This window comes from Coffea eugenioides, chromosome 10 (assembly GCF_003713205.1).
Source record: "Coffea eugenioides isolate CCC68of chromosome 10, Ceug_1.0, whole genome shotgun sequence".
Lineage (NCBI taxonomy): Eukaryota > Viridiplantae > Streptophyta > Magnoliopsida > Gentianales > Rubiaceae > Coffea > Coffea eugenioides.
The window spans coordinates 27,767,532-27,787,718 of NC_040044.1; the positions used below are offsets into that span (position 1 = coordinate 27,767,532).

Below are 20,187 nucleotides of genomic sequence, written 5' to 3' on the forward strand. Positions count from 1 at the left end.
CGGCGTGGTGGGTGGGTGCTGACCTGATCATTGACTTTTTACAGACTTTTTAACTAAAGTGCGTACGTATTCTTGCGCTCACACTACTTATTTCTGAGTTATCGGTAAGATCGTGAATCTGATTTGAAAACGGCGTGGGATTATGCTGGCTTGATCATTTAACATTTAAGTGTCAACACAATGTGACGTCCTATCATTAAATCAAACAGAACATTGGCAACCATTCCCCCACTGCCAATATCCCCACCTCCCTTTCCTCCAACCTTCTGGGGCCAAAAAGCAGCCGAAGGTAGTAGATCCCTGTAAATGGTCAGAATTGAAAGCAAAAGAACTGGAAAGCTGGGTGGACTGGAATATTGGAGGAGCTCAGATAGGGAAGCATGAGAGTGAATGTTGGCAATTTACATTTCAGCAGGTAGTTCATCATGCCTGGACTGCGAGGAATGATTTCTGCCACACAGGCAACCGAAGGAAGATGCAGATGGAAGCAGAAAGTCTAAGGTTACAGGCGAAAGATGCTATGAGAGTTTGGTCCTCTAAGGAGTTGCCCTACCGACGAACTCTTCTGAAGTAGCTCTCTTCCCCCTCGGTGTAACCCTCCATTATAAGTCGATTCTTTTCATAGGCATCTTAGCTTTGTGACATAAGTCAGTAAGTAAACCTGTGATAGCTGAAAGGAACTAAACCTTGCCATGTAGTGAACTACGAAAGTAAGTAAACAACCGGTGACAGATGTAACTAAGAACTTATCAAGCGCCGCTAAGCCTCGTAAGAGAGGAGAAAGAGAAAGCAGATGCTAACTTAACCAAAGGTTTGGGGGGTGAAGGTGTGAACTCAAACCAGGTAGCTGGAAAGATCTTAAAAGAGAGATTCCACCTCAACCAGAATAAACCGTAGCTAAGATTCTGGTACTCACTCAACAACTGAGAGGAAGGCAGATTACTCGACCAATAACTATGGAAAGTAGGTACTAGCAGAGACAGAGGTCGAAGTGAGCAGAAGGAAAGCTTTCGTAACTTGTTGCAGCGGATGTTGCTGCTGAGAAATAGGACTTCGTCAGTTTGCTGGACCATTCTCTCGAACCTGTGGATTTCCCGGTCATCTGTTGTGGAACACCCGTGCATGAATGAAGTGAGACTGCTCGACAAGCAGAAAGAAAATTAAAGCAGCACGCCAATAGAGTTTCATGCGTCTGATTTTTTGGTCAGTGGGAAGCTGAGGTGCTAACCACGCCGCCGAACTTGGATTACTATTGGAACCACCCTCCATCTCTTTCGTTTTCGACCTTTCTCCGCCTCTTCTAACTCTGAATCGATCAAGTTACCGGTAACTCAGTCGGTTATAGGTCAATTTTCACTTCAGTTATAAAGTTTAGGGTGTTTATGTGTAGGTTTCTAAATGATAGGGGGGTAAGGTGTCTTTTCGCGAAACTATAAGGTTCCGTGTATTTTACCCTAGAAATAAAGCAAACGAAAGTGGAGAATCGAAGCAGAAGAGCTGGACAGCGTATTTGGGCCTTAATTTCTCACTCTTTTCTGCTTTCTCTCGTTTCTCTCTTCTTTTTTCCCGATTCTGAATCTTCAATCTGAACTAATTCCCTCTTTAGTCCCAAAATTATAATCAATATCCTGACACCCACATCCCCGCCGGCCGCCAGTCCCCAAAACCACAGCTGTTGTCTCGACACCCTCTTTTTTCTTCACGTATACACGGGCTGACACGACCCAAACGCACGGTAAAAAAAAAAAAAGAGTGGAGGATATCCGAGGATCCGGAGCTCGCCACCACCGTCACCACAACAACAAGGTAGGTAAAGCTCCTTTTTTTGTTTTCCCTATCCTTAATTTTCTTCTGGTGATTTCTGACGTTATGTGGAATGTTTTATTATTTGTTGATTTCGCTGCTCCTCATATCTGCTGCCGTTTTAATTTTCTTGAATAGTTTCACCAATTAGTACTGCTGTGAGTGAGAATGAACGAAATTGATTGCTCTTTGTGTTGATGAAAATATTGGGTTGAAAAAAATTTTGATAGTTTCTTTTGCCTTCTAGATGTATGATGGAAAGCTTAACTGAACAAATATAGTTTTGCCTTTAACAAACAAATATAGTTTTGCCTTTAACAAACTTGGGAGTACAGTATGTTGAACTGATAGATGGAAAGAAAGAAACATGAGAAAGAACTTAGACTGAAGTCTTGACAAGATAACAACAAAGAGTAGATAGCTCTCCTGGTACTGGTATAAGAAGAAGTGTAAAGAGACGTGAGAAGGCCGAAGGGGTATTTCTTAACTGTCTTGATGAAGTGTAAGTGGAAAGCCCCTTTGGACAGACTTGTATAGGAGCCAAGTTAAAATTTTAAGGTAAAAAACAAGAGCATTAATTTATTAAAGTGGGTTTGTGACCTAGAAACAGCATGAAACTTCTTAACCTGTGGGAATCTTGATTCTTTTTCTTGCTTCTAAAAGGCACTAACTTGTATGGAATATGGTCCTATGGCTGTTCCCTTAGCTCTTTCATTTGTTTGAATGAAATCATCAAACAATGAAAAATGAAATTGTCAAACAATGAAAACATTCATACTTTTCTGGTGTTTCTTGTAATTCATGAATGCAACAAACATGTACTTTCTTTGTAATTAATTAGTGGGTGAAGGTAAACAAGGATTTCACATCAATCAATATGTGTCTATTTTTTTCTTTTTTCTGGGGTAAGTGGCCCTTGTCAGATTGGATTAATCAGCATACACAAGTGAAGAGACAATCCCTCTCATAAATGTCGGATTAATAAACATATAATGCACACAAAAGTAACAATTTTTTGTATTGTTTGATCATGCACTAAGTACAATTTAAAGAAATTGACCCTACAAATTAATGGATTATGCAAAAGCATCCTCTAATTGCTCCACATCTGTTCATGACTTTTGTGGAACTATTTGTGGTTTAGTCAATAGACTCTGGCTTCTAAAAATCTGATTTGTGTTACAAAAAAGGAGAATTTCATGTTTGGGATACATGAAGTGTTCAAATTAACAGTAAAGTTTAGTTGTTATGCTTGTAGAAAAAGACCTTCGAAAGTTTGAAAAGAGCAAAAAAGGAGACTGTTTCACTTCAGTGTCAAAAAGAAATGAAAAGATCTTTTACATTATTGTTGTTATCTTCGATTTGGAAGGCATAGTCAGCTGCCATGTGGGGATAGCATGATTTGAAACATGGCAGTTTTAGATCTTAAGGCAAGTTGGGTGCCCACGTGGAAACAAGAAATTCAAATGGACTTGCTCATGACATGCTCCAATTAAAGAGGGCATACTTTACTGGTAGTTTTGCTCTTGTAAAATATTTGGGTAAGTGGGCCTAGTTATGGATCATTGCAACTTTGGAAAAGGAGGGAAAAAAAAGAGGATGAAGAAAAACCAAAATAACACCACAAACTGGTTTGGCTGCCAAGACACCTGCCACCTATTTAGAAGAGGAACAATTTTCCATTTTTATATGATCCCAAAAAAATGACAGTTCATTGAGCACTATTATTCATATATTTTTATGTGGAGCTTCCTAATTTATAATCTTCAAAGTAAAGGACATGACAAAAGAATAGCATTGTTAATAGGTCATCTATGTTACATTGAGATAAGTTAATAATAGTTGAACCAAGGCTGGCATAGATAGTCTGAAAGAGAAATAACTTGGCTTTTACAGGGTAATCTCTCTGGGTTTAAAGAGGTTTTTCTTTGAGTAAATGAGTTTCCAAGGAAATGTATGTTGGAGTTAATCTTTAGTCTGGCCATTGAATTGATACTTTTTTTGCTTTTAGCTGATCTTTTTAACAACTCGATGTTCGTGGAGGACAGAAACATATTTAATTTTTGACCTTACCAGTTATGGTGTGGTTCAAATTTTTTGATTGCATGTAGTACATCGTAATTCTTCATACATATTATATAATTACTTAGAGCTTACAATGAGATCAATGATAAAGACTGATCAATCTATTTGATTAAGAATAATGAGATAAGGAAAGCTTAGGGAAATTAAATTCATCCACTAAAAAAATTAGAGAAATTTATCTTTTGAAATTCAGATTTGCAGAAAATGCATGACTCATTGTTTTGTTTTCTAATCTTTCAGCAGATTCTTTGATACTTTCCTTGACTTATTTTTTGTAGATTAATTCTCTCAGTTCCCTATTAAGAATCTCAGAATTTTCATCCACAGACACACACATTCATTCCCTTTAATTGCCTCTATTCAACTCTCTCTTTCTCATTCCATGCACATACTCAGACCATCACACACAAACGCGCACAACCTGCACAATAAATTCTGGATTGTTTTTAAATAATTTAGATGGGGTGTTTTCTAGGGTGTTCTTTAGAATACTTATACTGTAGATTTTTTTTTTAAATGTTTGGATGGGATTTTGGACTGTTTTTGGGTACTTTTCAAAGACATACTACGTTTATCCAAGTGGAGCCTTTGAAATTTGTTTTCTCTGCCATAAAGCACCCCTTGCTGCCTTTATTGCCAGGGAAACCCTTAGCAGGCGCCAGTGCCTTAATGACTAAACAAAAGAATGCTCTTCTCCAATTGTAGCAGCTTCAGATTTTTTTGCTCTCACTGTCCCTCTTCTATGCTGCACTCTCTTCCCAAACACATCATCAAACGCCGCATGCTTTCTCTATCATCAGCAAGTAATGAAATCCCTTGATGTTTGGTACATCATGGATTTGTATGTATTCAATTACTTGTATCCTGAAATTTCTTTTTTTTGGGACAGACATGGAGGCAGAATCAGCTAGTGTGTTGGTGCTTTGTGGGAAATCCAATGTAGAGAACGAATTTGCTCTATCATTGAAGAGTAATAATGTTTTGAGATTTCTGGATAGCAATCCTGTTTCAATTTGTCTGCATTCAGAGATTAGGAATCTGCATTGCGATTCTGAAGGATTCCAGGTTGATCATTATATGGATGTTCTCTCTACTTCACAATTTGGAAGATTCTTAATGTACTCTCCAAGATTAGGCTCCACACACGATGTAGTTTCGCAGTAAGCTTTGCTCGTTTGTTTCTTTGTTACAAGTTCTTTAAAGTAATTGATTGTCAATCAAAAAGTATTGGAAAGTGATAGTGCTTCATTTTCTATGCAGTTAAACTGAAGTCATATTAATTGGAAATTGTTTAATCTGTGCCCTAGCTTTCCAAATTTATATTTAAAATTTCAAAATGTTGTGGCCCAGGTGCGCTTTTCCTGGATAAATCAAAAAGTTTAAAAGAAAAAGGCATCGTAACTGGAATTTGGCAGAAGATGGAAAGGTTGAAAGCTTTGAGGTTGCTGGAAATTTTTAAATTGAATTCTTAAAGTTCTGATTTGAATCATCATGCTAAAATTTGAACTTATGCATACAGCATTTTAAATTGATAAAAGTTGGTTGTAAGTTACTGATGTTCTTATATTTACTTTGGCAGCAATTTTGGTGAGCTGCCAATTGGTGCAGTCTGTGTTGCAGATGTGCAGACCAAAGGGAGAGGTACCACTATGTTTAGAATATTGGGTTCTATGCCATGTTGATTTGGGCTCTACTTTACATTTTATTTATACTCCTTATGCCTTTGAGCTCATGTGGTAACATAAAGGTCGGTCTAAAAACGTGTGGGAATCTCCAAAAGGATGCCTATTATTTTCCTTCACTATACAAATGGAGGATGGCAGAGTGGTGCCACTAGTGCAGTATGTGGTTAGTCTTGCTGTGACTGAGGCAGTTAAAGATATTTGCCAGAAAAAGGTAAGCACAATTAGTGAACATGTTTTCATCTGTCTTACATTTAGTTAATAAATGATGAATTACTGGTTTATTTGGTAAAACTTATGGCCATTATTAGATGAGTTGTGGATTTGGTTCCATGGTATTTTCTGGTCTAGTGCTGTCAAAATTAATTTATGAGCAGTATCATCACTATAATATAGTAGATGACAACAATAAACGAGAAAATTGATGATAAGGACAGTGATAATACTTTGTTTCTCTTGATAATTATTGTTTCAGTAGGTTGGAAGTTTTCAAAAGTATCTTTTTTGTTTTTGTAAAGCACGATTTTCCCTTTTTTTTCTTAGAAGTTCATACATTGTGACCATATCTTTTGTTTTTCTTGGCCCAATACTAATGAAGATATCATTTGATGTCTGATTTGTATTCGATTTTTCATATTCTTTTTTCGTCTTACTTGGGTGAAAAGTTGCAGCATGGACAATTTTGTAATTCTAAGAACTGTTGAATGTGTTTATTGGGGTTACGATAGGAGCTGTAATATAATGTACTACTGTTTCCTGTGGGATGTAAGACAGTATGATAGAAGATGTTCCTGTCTTTTTACTTCTTCCATCTGCTTGATATGGTTGGGATCTATTCTCCAGTATTTCATGCGCTCTGAAATCTGATAGTTCATGATTCATCATCAATGAAGTAAGTTAAGCAGGAGATAAGTTCGACAACTATTAATTAGGGATGAATTGAAGCAATTGGCACTCCTCGTAAGTACAGATACTAATATGTAAATAGATGTCTTAGATCAGCTTATAATCCTGAATTGCTAAAACTAAAAAATTTCTGGATAAATGCAAGATAAGTGTGCTTTGAATTTTCATGGTGTCATCTTCTAGATTATTTTAGTTTTCTAAATCTTCTACCACTGCTATTTAAATTGCTAGCCGATGTATAGGCTAGAATATTTTGTAATGGAACACTTACTGGGAAAAGCTTATGTACTTGCCAGACTTGAGCTGGAAGTTAAATTTGGATGTATGTTAAGTAGATGCTCAGTATATTTTTTCTTGAAAGTGGACAATGTATATTTCTCGTGAAAGGTAATCTAGATTTTTCTGCTGATTTATATTATCTTACGGAAGGATAGAGTAATAATGATATCCCTTTCTGCTTCAGTTACCATAATGATTTCCTTTCTGAAGTCCAGAATATCTATTGCTGGGCTATAATCTAAATTCGTTCTGCTTCTCTATGGAACAGTAGAGTGATAAGAATTTCCAGCTGTGGTTCAGTCTGAAAATTGTGACTTGTCTTCCCCTTTCTGATTATTTACCATTGAAAAGAGTGGTTGTACTGCAGTTTCATACTTAATTTGGGTTGGATTAGGGTTTTGAGAAGGGTAACTGCATAGCTGATGAAAATAGGATTCATTTCTGTCCTGCTTGATCTTTCCAATGCATGGATTAAAACTTAAATTTGCAGCGACATATTGTTTAGTAGGTTCTGTTGCTACTTTATCTGTAAAACAACATCATCATTGTTTCACTATTTTAATCAATACTTAATATTTGTCTTGATATGATATGATCTCTTTCAGGGCATACAACATCTTGATGTTAAAATAAAGTGGCCAAATGACTTGTATTTAGATGGCCTTAAAGTTGGAGGCATTTTGTGCACATCAACTTATAAGTCAAACAAGTTTAATGTCAGTGCTGGTAAACAGTCTTATCCTTTTCATTGTATCCAATTCAACTAGCAGTTTTCTGCCATCTGCTCAAGCAAACCTAATGAAGCTGAAAATTTTATATAAGCTTTCTATCATGACATTTTACAATGGCCATGTCCTAAGATTTCAAACATGGTATCTGGTATGATTGCATCATTGCATCTGGCATTGGAGGTTAGTTAATGAATTTAGACTAGAATTAATTTCATTTGCTTTTTTATTTTTATTTTTGCAGGAATAGGCTTGAATGTCAGCAACGAGAAACCAACTACTTGTTTGAATGCAACTCTACAAAAATTGACTCCTGTTGCTCATGAACTACAACGAGAAGACATAATGGCAGCCTTCTTCAATAAATTTGAGGATCTCTACACTGTTTTCATGGGCCAAGGTGAATAATTTTTCTTGTAGTGTTTTAGGTCATATGACCATCTAGACAATTCTCAGTGTTCATCCCACCTTTGGTTCTCTTTTTCCTTTCCATTTTCCTGCTCTTGTGCTTAGTAGGTTAATTGCAAAGGTATGCAAGATAGTTATTCATGATAGAATGACTACATTTCCTGCTCCTTAGTATTGTCAACTTTTTGGCAGCGTGGAGGCTTCAATATGCTAGACCTATTGCTGTACTTGTAAAAATTTTTGTGAAATGGGGCTAATGTTCAATTGCAGGAATAACATTTTGGAAAAAACTCCTTCAAGCATTAAAATGCACATCCTCGATCCTAATGGATTAACCATGTTTCTCTTTTTTCCAGTGCTGTGAAAAATGGACTGCAGTTCTATTTACACATCTGTGTGATTGCATACATGAAAACATAACTATAAAATAGGTGAGAAGATTTTTGTCTATTGGGGTAAAATTGTTAGTATGAATTGCAAATTGTTGGTTAATTTGCATACTCCTGGTTGTTTTTAGTTCAAAACAGGATTGACTGTATGGTAGTTCCACATGACGATATAACTTGCACGAGATTTACGTCTTTCACCTCATTTTATGCAGGATTCCAATCTCTTGAGCCGCTGTACTATAAAACGTGGTTGCACAGGTGAAAGTACCTTCATCATAACACACTACATGTAGATGGTGTTTTTTCCTTGCACACTAGGGTTAATGGTACCCTTTAGAAGTTTGATATGTTGATAACTTTTCTTTGAAAGTTTAATGTTGCCTGGAAGTCTATCCCATTTTGTCCAATGCAGCTCTGTGAAGTGCTTTTGTGAAGATGTTATTTTTGTACTTCATTTATTATATTGTTATGGACAAATTTCCTTCATTGCAAAATGCATGGGTTGTGGTTCCAAAGCAGCGTTTTTCAGGTATGGAGGGAAGGGAGGATGTCCAAAATAAAAAGCTTTACTTGCTTTTCTAATTTTGACGGAAAATGTTGCCAAGTTTTGTGGGCAATATGCCATTTTCTGTATTTATCGTATGCATGCTATTTACAGATATATGTTTGACAACTTAGTTTTCCTGCACCATATACAGGTAGAAAATGAGAGGTAGAATCTGATATACTGTTAAACTCTTGTTTCTATTATGCTGCTTCTGTGCAGTGGGCAAAGAGTTATAGTACAGGACAAAAATGATAATCAGGACCAAGTTGTGGAAAACGTTGTCACAATTCAGGTTAGCTTCTATAATCAATCATTGATATGAGTGTTTAAGTATACATGATGAGCCTAGAAATATCTAATCTATTTCTTGAATCTGACCAAAAATCTGTTAAGCTCTTGGTTTTTTTCCTTGATCTTTATATAGTTTTTTGATGAATAATTTATTGAAGTCTTCGGAAATCTAAGTTACAATTTTCTAGCCTAAATAGTGAATACAAGAAAAGCTTTTCACAGGCAACCGGGCCTGAAATTGATAGAATGTGAATAATAAGTATGTTCTAAGATTTGCTGATTTGAATTTGCATAGAGATTCAACCTGGGGAAAGTGGTTTACGGACAAATTATGGTGCTGGTGGGCAATAATATCCGGCTGACATCCTTGAAAATGGGCAGTTATGGGCCTTCAAATTGTTCATGAAGATCGTAAATTGGCAAGAATAGTGCATTAAGATTGTTTATGGACCTTCAACTTGGAATCTTTCCAAGATTCTGATGCATTACAACTTATATTTTAAAGGTAGGTGATCAAAAACTACCACGTATTAAAACTATAGACTAAGTGCAAAGCAGTAGCATTTTCAATCTTAGGATAAAAATCAATAAATAATAAATAAAGATGAAAAAAAATTCTGGTTCATGGATTGGATTGAAAATTGTTCTTTTATAATAGTTCCCTCTTGAAAGTTAGCCTACAGTATGAAAACATTGAAGGTTTTGACACCTTAAACCTGATTTAGATTGCATCATAACCTCAAATAAATTTTGCCAACGAAAAAGTCTTATCTCTATCATTTCCGTCGGATACTCTTGCTGGATTTTGGATTGCATTTTTAGTGATCTATTAAAAAAACTGTGTTAGGGGTAAGAGGACAGATGGAGTTTTTCCAATAGCCTTCTATATTCCTCATTGCCACTTGATGACAATACTAACATGCATTTTTTGGCTTTAGTTGCATGCAGTTGCGGTGAAATGCATCGTTGTTCTCTCTTGGCTGTCAGTAGGGAGTAGAATCGTATACAGTTGTGTTTCATGACATTTTTCTTCAATTCTGTTCTTGAATCACTAAAAATGAGAATAGTGATTCACATACGTATAAGCCCACTTGGTGGATACATATGAGAATTACATGGACAAAGTGTGATTAATGGTACGGGAAGTAATGGGAACTGGAGTGATGATACCCTTTATGACTTTGCTGCTCAGTGCCTTGATGTTATATAGGATATTGTGTTGGCAGGTTCAAGCTTTACTACTTTTGCTTTGTGTCGTCAAATATGAGTATCTAATTTACATTATATATCAGAAAGAGTGGTTGTCATGCTATCCTCTTTCACCAAGTTCATTAGTACTATTTTCTGATTTGAAATGATGTCTCATTGTAAATGATCAGAATTGCAGAGTACTTTTTTGTTTTTCAGGGTTTGACACCATCTGGATACTTGTTAGCTATTTCTGAAGATGGTCAAACATGCGAGCTTCACCCTGATGGCAATAGGTGTTGTATAGTTTCTATAGCCTGATCAATACTCTATTAAATTTTCTATCATTTGCTCCTGAATTTTCTTTGCAAACTTTAGAATGAAATCCTTTATCAATCACATATGCATTGTATCATCTTTTCCTAAGAATATACTAAATTGAGGTACAGTCACGTATAATAAAATATGTAAAATAAAATACACAGGCGGTGATCAACAAGATGGAAAAAAAATTGGTGAGTTTTTACGGATATAGAATACAAACTTTATCCAGATACAAACTTTATCAGATCATGCCCATTTGAAACAGAATGCTTGAGTTACCAATCACTGATTTCTATTTGCATAAAGATGTTTATGCTTAAAGTTAAGTTTTTTGGTCTAGTTAAAGCAAATATGCACATGTCTGGAAATTGGTATGAAGATAGCATTTTTCATCTCTCTTCTATGTGATTAAAATGACAGCAGTTCAACTTCGGTCTACTAATACAGGTGAAACCAATTTTTGATGAGTTACCGTCCTGGATAGAGAGGATTTAACTAACCCTTGAGGTTTATCAAACTGGAAATACTAACCCTTGAGGTTTATCAAAACTAGATGATTGAGGACCATTAGGTCTTCATGTACCACTATTAAATCACATTCCATCAAGGTAGGTCCTTGTCTGGCAGGTGCTAGACATGGGGAACCCATCTTACTTATTTGGTGGAATGTGATTGCTGTTGGTGTACCATGTGGCGTTCCTTACTATTTGATATTTTTCTGTCATGTGACCAACTGTTTCTTTCTCTTTTGGTGGTTGAATGGTAAGGAATGCTGTAGAGAAAGTATTGTCTCTACTTCCAATATGATTGGCATAATGCTGTTCCTAGAAATCTGTATAAATCTGCTCCAGACCTGGGGGAAATTTTATGGCAGGTGGTTATGTTGAGCTCAGCATATCAGGAATTGACAGAAGAGGAACAGTATATTAGTTAAAGTAGCAACATTTTCTGGTGGATTTGCCCAAGTAGGGTGTATATATATATATATATGAACATTTGACGAAATCATTCTTAGTACACAGAAAATGTGAATTGAACGTTTTACTGAACCGGTAGTATTTATGAAGATTTCACAGACTAGGATGAAGAAGAGTCTGCACAATTGTCCTAGGATCTATAATTGGACTGGCATGCTTTAAATCTTAAAGTGTAAACTAAGAAAAATGGAGAGAAAAAATACTTTTCTTCTATTTCACTTTGGACTACACAATATACAAATATATATATACACAAGTAGATACTATAATCATATGATACTATAATCATACTATTACCTAATTAATATATGATACTATAATTATATGATACCTAATTAATATATGATACTATAATCAAATCTTTCCTAATATTTATATTATCAAATCTTTCCATAATATCAGATCACATATCTTCAACACTCCCCCTCAAGCTGGTGAATATAGATCTTCCATTCCCAGCTTGGCAACACTTTCATGAAACATGTTGCTACACAGTCCCTTTGTCATCACATCTGCAAGTTGAAGTCCTGTCGGAACATATGGAGTACAAATCAGTCCACTTTCTAGCTTCTCTTTAATAAAGTGCCTGTCTATCTCTATGTGCTTCGTCCGATCATGTTGCACTGGGTTGTGAGCTATACTTATAGCAGATTTGTTATCACAATATAGCTTCATCGGTTTGCTCCATTGAATCCTCAAGTCTTCTAGGATAATTTTAACCCACAATAATTCACATACCCCTGCTGCCATAGCCCTGAACTCTGCTTCAGCACTTGACCTTGCTACCACACTTTGTTTCTTGCTTCTCCAGGATATTAAGTTTCCTCCAAGAAATGTACAATATCCTGAAGTTGATCGCCTGTCAACTGGAGACCCTGCAAAGTCTGCATCTGTGTAAACTGCCAGATCAATTTCAGGACCCTTTTTGAATCAAATTCCCTTCCCTGGATGTGCCTTTAAGTAATGAAGCACTCGATAAACTGCTTGTAGATGAACTGCTCTAGGATCATGCATAAACTGACTAATAACACTGACTGAGTAAGCTATATCTGGCCTAGTATGTGCGAGATAAATGAGTTTCCCAACAAGTCTTTGGTACATCTCTCTGTCCACAGCTGTATCTCCATGAGCCTCACTTAATTTGTGATTCTGCTCAATGGGAGTTCCAACTGGTTTGCTTGCTGTCATGCCTGTTTCCTTGAGCAGGTCCATAACATACTTCTGTTGAGAAATAAAAATTCCCTGCCTTGATCGAGCCACTTCAATTCCTAGAAAATACTTCAATTTTCCTAAATCCTTTATTTCAAATTCCTTGGCTAGGCGCCACTTCAAAGTTTTCTTCTCTACTTCATCGTTTCCTGTCACTATGATATCATCTACGTATACAATCAAAACAGTAACTCCCCCCAAGGCTGAATGCTTGATGAACAGGGTATGATCTCCTTGACTTTGCTTGTAACCATTAGCTATCATTACCTTGGCAAATCGTCCAAACCAAGCACGTGGGGATTGTTTCAGCCCATATAATGCCTTTTTTAACCGACAAACCTTGTTCTTGTCAACCCCACTGAATCCCGGTGGAATGCTCATATAAATCTCCTCTTCTAACTCTCCATGAAGAAAAGCATTCTTCACATCGTATTGCTGTAATTCCCAATCAAAATTAACAGCCAAGGATAGCAGAATTCTCACTGTATTCATCTTTGCTACTGGAGCAAATGTTTCCCGATAATCTACTCCATATGTCTGTGTGTATCCTTTCGCGACTAACCTTGCCTTGTAGCGTTCTAGGGACCCATCTGCTTTAAACTTTACTGCATACACCCATTTACAGCCCACTACTTTCTTGTTCTTTGGTAAATCAACTAATTCCCAGGTCCCATTCTTCTCTAATGCATCCATTTCTACTTCCATAGCAAGTCTCCATTCTTTCTTTGATAATGCTTCAGACAATGAGCTAGGAATAGAGACTGTATTTAAGGTGGAAAGGAAGCTTTGATGGCTCGGGGAAAACTTCTCAAAAGACACAAAGTGAGACAATGGATATAGGGGTCTTTTGGTGCATTCTCGGGGTTTTTTCCTTACAGCAATAGGTAGATGTAGGTCCTGGTCAGGGCTAAGAGGCTCAGGACAAGGTGATTTAGAGCTGGAAGAATGGTCGGTCGGTGGTGTAGAATTCAGATTTGATTCACTCATTGTTACCTCATTCCCGGAGCTTGGTTTAGAGGATTGTTCTTGCCTTGTAACCACGATGGGATCTCCTTTCCTTGTATACACTTGGTCAAACCGGAACCAGTCATAGATTTTACGGTCTTCCTTTTTTTCTTCTACCACATCAGATTGAAGAATTGACTCTTGGAATTCAGATTTGGATGACTCAGATGTGGTCAACTCTAAGGAGGGAAATTTTAACTCCTTATCTTCAAGTGTATCTAACTCCCCCTGAAGATAAGGAGTGATGAAATAGGGCTTATTTTCAACAAATGTAACATCTGCCGAGACATAGAGTTTTCTAGTAGGTGGATGATAACATTTGTAACCCTTTTGAGTAGATGAGTACCCCACGAAGACACACTTAAGAGTACGAGGATCTAACTTCCCACGGTTATGACTATGGACATGAACAAAGGAAGTACATCCAAAAACTCGAGGAGTGAGATTAAAGGAAGATCGAATATCGGGGTAAAATTTGGATAGGTTCTCTAGTGGACTTTGAAACCCCAAGACCTTGGAAGGAATTCTATTTATGACATAAGCTGATGTGAGTACAGCTTCTCCCCAATATGCTTTTGGCACACTTTGTTCAAACAGTAAGGCTCTAGTGCACTCAAGAAGATGTCGGTTTTTCCGTTCTGCCACTCCATTTTGTTGTGGAGTGGCAATACAGGATGATTCATGTATGATTCCTTCTTTTTGGAAAAACTGACTCAAGGTTTGATTGAAATAATCACGAGCATTATCTGAACGAAAGTGTTTTATCTTGGTGCCAAATTGATTTTGAATCATTGCATGAAAAACAGGGAAAATATAACTCAAATCAGACTTATTTTTGAGTAAATAGATCCAAGAGACTCTTGTGCAGTCATCGATAAATGTGACAAACCACTTAGACCCTGAGATGTTTGGAATAGTTGATGGCCCCCAAATATCACTATGGATTAAAAAGAAAGGAGAAGACGATCGTTTATTACTGATAGGAAATGGGACACGAGTGTGTTTAGCATACTCGCAAATATCACAATGAAAAGACTGAACATCAAATCCCTTGAACAAGGAAGGAAACATTATTTTTAATGCAGAAAAAGACACATGACCTAGACGTCTATGATGTAACCAGATGACATCTTTATTGGAGGGTGAAGACAATGTGGACAGGGCAGATTTACTAAATTCTGGTTGACTTGATGTATCCAAGTAATAGAGTCCATCATGCTCCTTAGCTAGTCCAATCCTCTTCCCCGAGCCCCGGTCCTGAAAGTCACAATAGGATTCATCAAATATAACAGAGCCAGCTAGATCCTTGGCAAGTTTTTTTACAGAAACCAAATTTGTAGATAATCGAGGAACATGAAGAACATTTTTAAGAATCAAATTTGGAGTAACTTGGACATCTCCGATACCTGCCACAGTGGTTGTAGTACCATCTGCAACAACAATCTTTCTATTGCTAGGACAGGGATTATAGGTTTTGAATTTATTTGAAATATGAGTCATATGGTCCGTAGCACCAGAGTCAAGAATCCAGACATTCCTAAGCTCATTGCCTAAAACACTAAATGCAAAAGAGACTAGAGCCTTACCTGAAAGTGTCAATGAACACATACCCGAATTCCTTGATTGAGAATTGTTAGTTGCTGGTTTGTCAACTGTCTCTAACATACTTTTAAGCTTCTCAATTTCCTCCATACTAAACCCTCCAATCACTTGAGTTGGATCTTGAACCGACATATGAGCCTGCCTTTGCTGGCCACCTTTTTGTCCCCATTCACGAGTGGGTGGTTTCCCATGTAGTTTCCAGCATTGATCTATGGTGTGTCGTGGTTTCTTGCAGTATGTGCACCACAACTCCTCGCGATTCTTTTGCCCACTTGTTTGATTGGTCTTGTCCGCAGCAACCTTGTTCAGTACCAACCGCTGAGATTTGGAACTTAAAAGGGCTGAATTTTCTATTGAAGGTAGCTCTAACATAATACCCCTGCGACTTTCTTCTCCACGTACTTGGGATATTGCTTCTGTTAAAGAAGGAAACTCTGGCCTGCCCAGAATTTGAATTCGTACAAGATCGAATTCAGAGTTTAGGCCAGCCAAAAAATCATAAACTCGATCCCTTTCTATGAACTTCTTGATAAACACTGCACATTTGCTACAGTTCAAATCAAGTGCCCTGTAATAATCCAGTTCCTGCCACTGGTTTTGCAGAAAATTGGCATACTCCGTCACTGTTTTTGTCCCTTGTTTTGCTCCAGTTGTCTTTGTCTTGATGTCATAGATAAGAGCTGCATCATTAACCTTGGAATATGTCTGATGAAGGGCATCCCAAATTGCCTTTGCTGTAGGAAGAAACATACATGTATCGCTGATTTCAGGAATCATGGAATTCCATAACCAAGACATGATCATTGAATCCTCTTGTTCCCATGCTTCAAACCCCGCCGTTTCACTATCCGGTGCTATTTCCAATAGATGACTCAACTTTCCTTTTCCTTTCAGGAATGTTCGAACCAATTGAGACCACTTCAAATAATTTTTTCCATTTAGTCTATATGCTGCCTGGATGTTTTGAAGCTCTGTTGTGTTCCGTGTACTTTGTTCTTCTTCCATAGTTGAAGACAATTGCCGCGTTGAGGATGTAGCATCCGCCATGATTGAATAGGAGGGGGGGAAAAAAAAATGTATAGTAACAGGAACAGCAATGAAGGCTGGAGAGAATAAGAAAGGAACCAGCAATTAAGGCTGGAATTGACAAGAAGCAAAGGTGGTATTTTTCCCAGAACCCTAGACGGGCTCTGATACCATGTAAACTAAGAAAAATGGAGAGAAAAAATACTTTTCTTCTATTTCACTTTGGACTACACAATATACAAATATATATATACACAAGTAGATACTATAATCATATGATACTATAATCATACTATTACCTAATTAATATATGATACTATAATTATATGATACCTAATTAATATATGATACTATAATCAAATCTTTCCTAATATTTATATTATCAAATCTTTCCATAATATCAGATCACATATCTTCAACATAAAGCTTTACCATAGTTTTAACTAAGTATTCTCAACATTGCTAGGATTTTTTGCAACTAGAATTTCAAGACGTATGCTCTGACTGTTTAAATAAGTTGCCATTCAATGACAAAGGCTTGTTGATGGTTGTTGCCTGTGTTCCTATTTTGTTTCTTTTGGTGTAGATCTTTAGCATAAATAATCTATTCACAACTTTGTTTACTGTGTCTTAAGCTACTTGGAGCTTTCTTTAGTATGAGTAATCTGCTTAGATCTTACATTATTTTGGGGATTTTCAGGCCAAATACTATGGTCAATTCTACGCTACATCTAAAAGTGCCTTGTAGTGTTTCTTACTTGTTGGATTTACCTATTATACCCTTGATTGGTGAATAAAATAACTCGTAATGTTGGACAAAGATGTCAATTAGCTATGTAGATAGTCAATATCTCCTTATTCTCTCTAAAAAAAAATAAAGATTACCAAGCTTTTATGTAGTTGAGCACATGGAAGTGCAGCAGCATCTTTAAAGATATTTCTATGTTCAACACATCTAAAACATTTTCGGTTCATATTAGATAGGTAAATACAAGTATGTGCTAAACTTAAACATATCGTGTAAGGCATGTGCTTTTTCTAGCATACAAAAGTAGATCTTGCTATTAAAATGTGTTTGTAAACCATTTTCTTGATTTAAAATGCATTACAAAATATTGTTAGCTGTCTCTCGATTCTCCTTCAAGGTTGTGAATATACTTGGGGAAGTCATTAATCAATAATGATGAACCACCAGCCCAACCACTAAGCCATTTAAGGCTTGGAGTGGTTTCTTAAAAAATCCAGACGGACGCACCGTCTGGTCCGGTGGTGGTTCAGTTCGCACAGGCCCCCCTAGACCTAGTTGGGTCTCTCCGTTAGATTAGGATTGTGTAGGATATATTATAGATAAAGTAACAATTGACAAAAAAAAAAAAAAAATTTAATCAACAAGGGTGACAGTTAGTCAAAATCATATCTTTGATTCCCTTCTTCCTTCTCTCTAGAAAGGGTTGGAGGGCGTAATTGGGATCGTAATAAAACTAATTACTACGATATCGTGTGATCATTCTTGCTACCTGCAATTCTTGGGGCATATATTTTCATGTGCATTTGCATGTGAAGGGCAGTGCCCTTTACCTATTAGCACATGACTTTGCTTGTATCTGGGCTTAACCTGTTTATTTTGTTGCTTCTGCTGCAGTCTTGACTTCTTCAAGGGACTTATCAGAAGAAAACTTGCATGAAGAAGATAGGTTAATGCTTTTGCTGGTGGAAAAGAATCATTTCCTAATGATATACACATGTAGTTAATTAATAATTATCCTGTGTCTCTTTACTCATGAGATAGACATATTGATACTTAGCCAATTAATTGGTTCTTGTTTGTTAAGTACTTTCTGGATGTGATATGGTCAATCTTTTTCTCTCTTTTTTTTCTTTTTTAATTTTGGGAAAAATGATATGGTCAAACTTAATTATTTTTCAAAGAATAATTATTTTTCACTTCCTTGAATTCTTGTTTAGACTTTAGATGTATGACTTCTGTGGGACTTTTAAGAGAGGCGAACAACAGTGGTATATTCTTGGTTATCTCTCAGAATATACTAATTCACAAAGCGCCATGATTTAGTCTAATTATCAATTATAGGCACATATTTGGTGCCTTTATTGCCAGTGGCGTAGTCCCTATATTATTATACATGAATTTTTCCTCTCCCTTTCGGCTTTTGGGTTTAATGTTTCCCAAAATTGGTCAAGATTTCCTGGATTTTTTTTTTTAAAGTTTTGGTTATGGCTGCAAAATATAAATACGAAAGCATCAGAATGACTAGAAGAATAAATGATTTTCATCAACTAATGGTGGGGAAATTAAGATGGGCAGTGGTGCTAAAGTGAATAATAAAATAGTGTATCCAAATTGTGAATCACAAAGGCTTGAATGGATGCTTAAGAAAGTAAGTTGAAAATGTGTCAACTTTAACCCCTGATAACTAACTACCCGATTGGCATACGCTACGGAATGGCAATAGCAATGGCTATAAAAAATTCTTCAATGGCAATGAGTATTGCGAAAACCTTATTGATTGTTTGGTATTGTAATCAGAAGGAATGGGTTTTCAATTTTTTAAAATTTTTTTTTTTTCCATTTTCCCTTCTTCTTCCTAAGTTCCAATGCTAAGCCCTAACCACCATCACCACCAATGTGGCAAGTCCACCACATCAACTCTCCTCCCCTGTGGTTTCAAAAATATCACATACCCCCTCTGAGGTTTAGGATTTTGTAACAAAATCAGTCCATGATGTCAAAAGTGAACATAAAAAAGTGTTTTCAGGAAAGAGAGGGAATTTTGTTTCCATAAATGCCCCTGAGGTAAGTGTACAAGTTATATTAGTGAAATAATGAAAACTAATAAAAACCAAAAATAAATTAGAAAAAAAGGGATAATTTCAAATACAATATGTTATTCATCAATAATATTATATCAAAAGCTTTTACTAGATGGTTATTTGTTCCAATTGCATATTAAATCAACCATTAGTACTTATGAGAGTGCAGTAAATATTTAGTAGAGAGGTAGTTTACTTCAATAAGTAGCATGCATATAAATACTTAGTGAATGTACAATCTGGTTGAAATAATGTACACCGTATTATCGACCAAGTACGATGCATAGAAATTGTTGAACATGCAGTTATTTGTTCACATGCATATTGCAATTAGTCATCGTAGCAATATGCATAGTGCAATGGTATGCATAGTTATTAAACTCAACCCGGGAAGGAACCCGGCGAAGGGGGTGAGTCAACGGGTTACTGGTTCAACCACTGGTTCAACCGGTGGGTGAGTGGTTGAACCGGTGGGTCACTAAATATATTTAAATATTATATTTCATAATTTTTTATATAAGATATATGATATAAATTGTAATAAATAATGCCATAGTAAAAGCTCATTTAATTTAATTTGCTATAAAATAATTAATTCATATAAGAATCAATTAAATATAAAGTTATTTAGTAATACACCAAACTTCAAGTGTAAAATTTTATCTATATTTAGTGTAATAATGTAGCTTATTTATGAATTTTAAGTGTAAAAAATTATTAAATTAATATTTGTCTTTGAAATGAATTATGTAATGTGTTATTTTTTAAATTCATTTTATAAATTATAGAGTTCGGAGGGTACTAATTTTTATTAAAAGATTTCAAATAAATTTATTTTAGAGAAAAAAAAGATAGAATTGAAAAAACATATATATATTATAATAAAGACCTTTTATTAACAAATTTTAG

At 36.0% G+C, this 20,187-nt stretch overlaps 2 protein-coding genes across 6 annotated transcripts; one reads left to right on the forward strand and one right to left on the reverse strand.

Annotated features, from left to right (window-relative positions):
• The first annotated feature begins 1,461 nt into the window (after positions 1 to 1,461).
• On the forward strand, positions 1,462 to 18,280 carry LOC113749442 (biotin--protein ligase 2-like). 5 transcript variants are annotated; one of them, XM_027293187.1, is made up of 11 exons: positions 1,462 to 1,806; positions 4,529 to 4,691; positions 4,778 to 5,048; positions 5,468 to 5,529; positions 5,636 to 5,784; positions 7,361 to 7,481; positions 7,728 to 7,883; positions 8,493 to 8,538; positions 9,047 to 9,119; positions 10,526 to 10,602; positions 18,092 to 18,280. In XM_027293187.1, the coding sequence occupies exons 2-11, from the start codon at positions 4,574 to 4,576 to the stop codon at positions 18,132 to 18,134; spliced, it is 1,116 nt and encodes a 371-aa protein (XP_027148988.1). In that variant the 5' UTR covers positions 1,462 to 1,806; positions 4,529 to 4,573; the 3' UTR covers positions 18,135 to 18,280. The 5 variants fall into 5 exon arrangements, with proteins under 5 accessions (XP_027148988.1, XP_027148989.1, XP_027148990.1 ...); XM_027293188.1 differs by lacking the exon at positions 4,529 to 4,691 and having other exon boundaries at positions 1,462 to 1,810; XM_027293189.1 differs by lacking the exon at positions 4,529 to 4,691.
• On the reverse strand, positions 15,003 to 16,664 carry LOC113749444. The gene is made up of 2 exons (XM_027293192.1): positions 15,408 to 16,664; positions 15,003 to 15,078 (listed from the first exon to the last, which is right to left on the reverse strand). Exons 1-2 carry the CDS (start codon positions 16,468 to 16,470, stop codon positions 15,044 to 15,046), a joined length of 1,098 nt encoding a protein of 365 aa, XP_027148993.1. The 5' UTR covers positions 16,471 to 16,664; the 3' UTR covers positions 15,003 to 15,043.
• Positions 18,281 to 20,187: the final 1,907 nt, after the last annotated feature.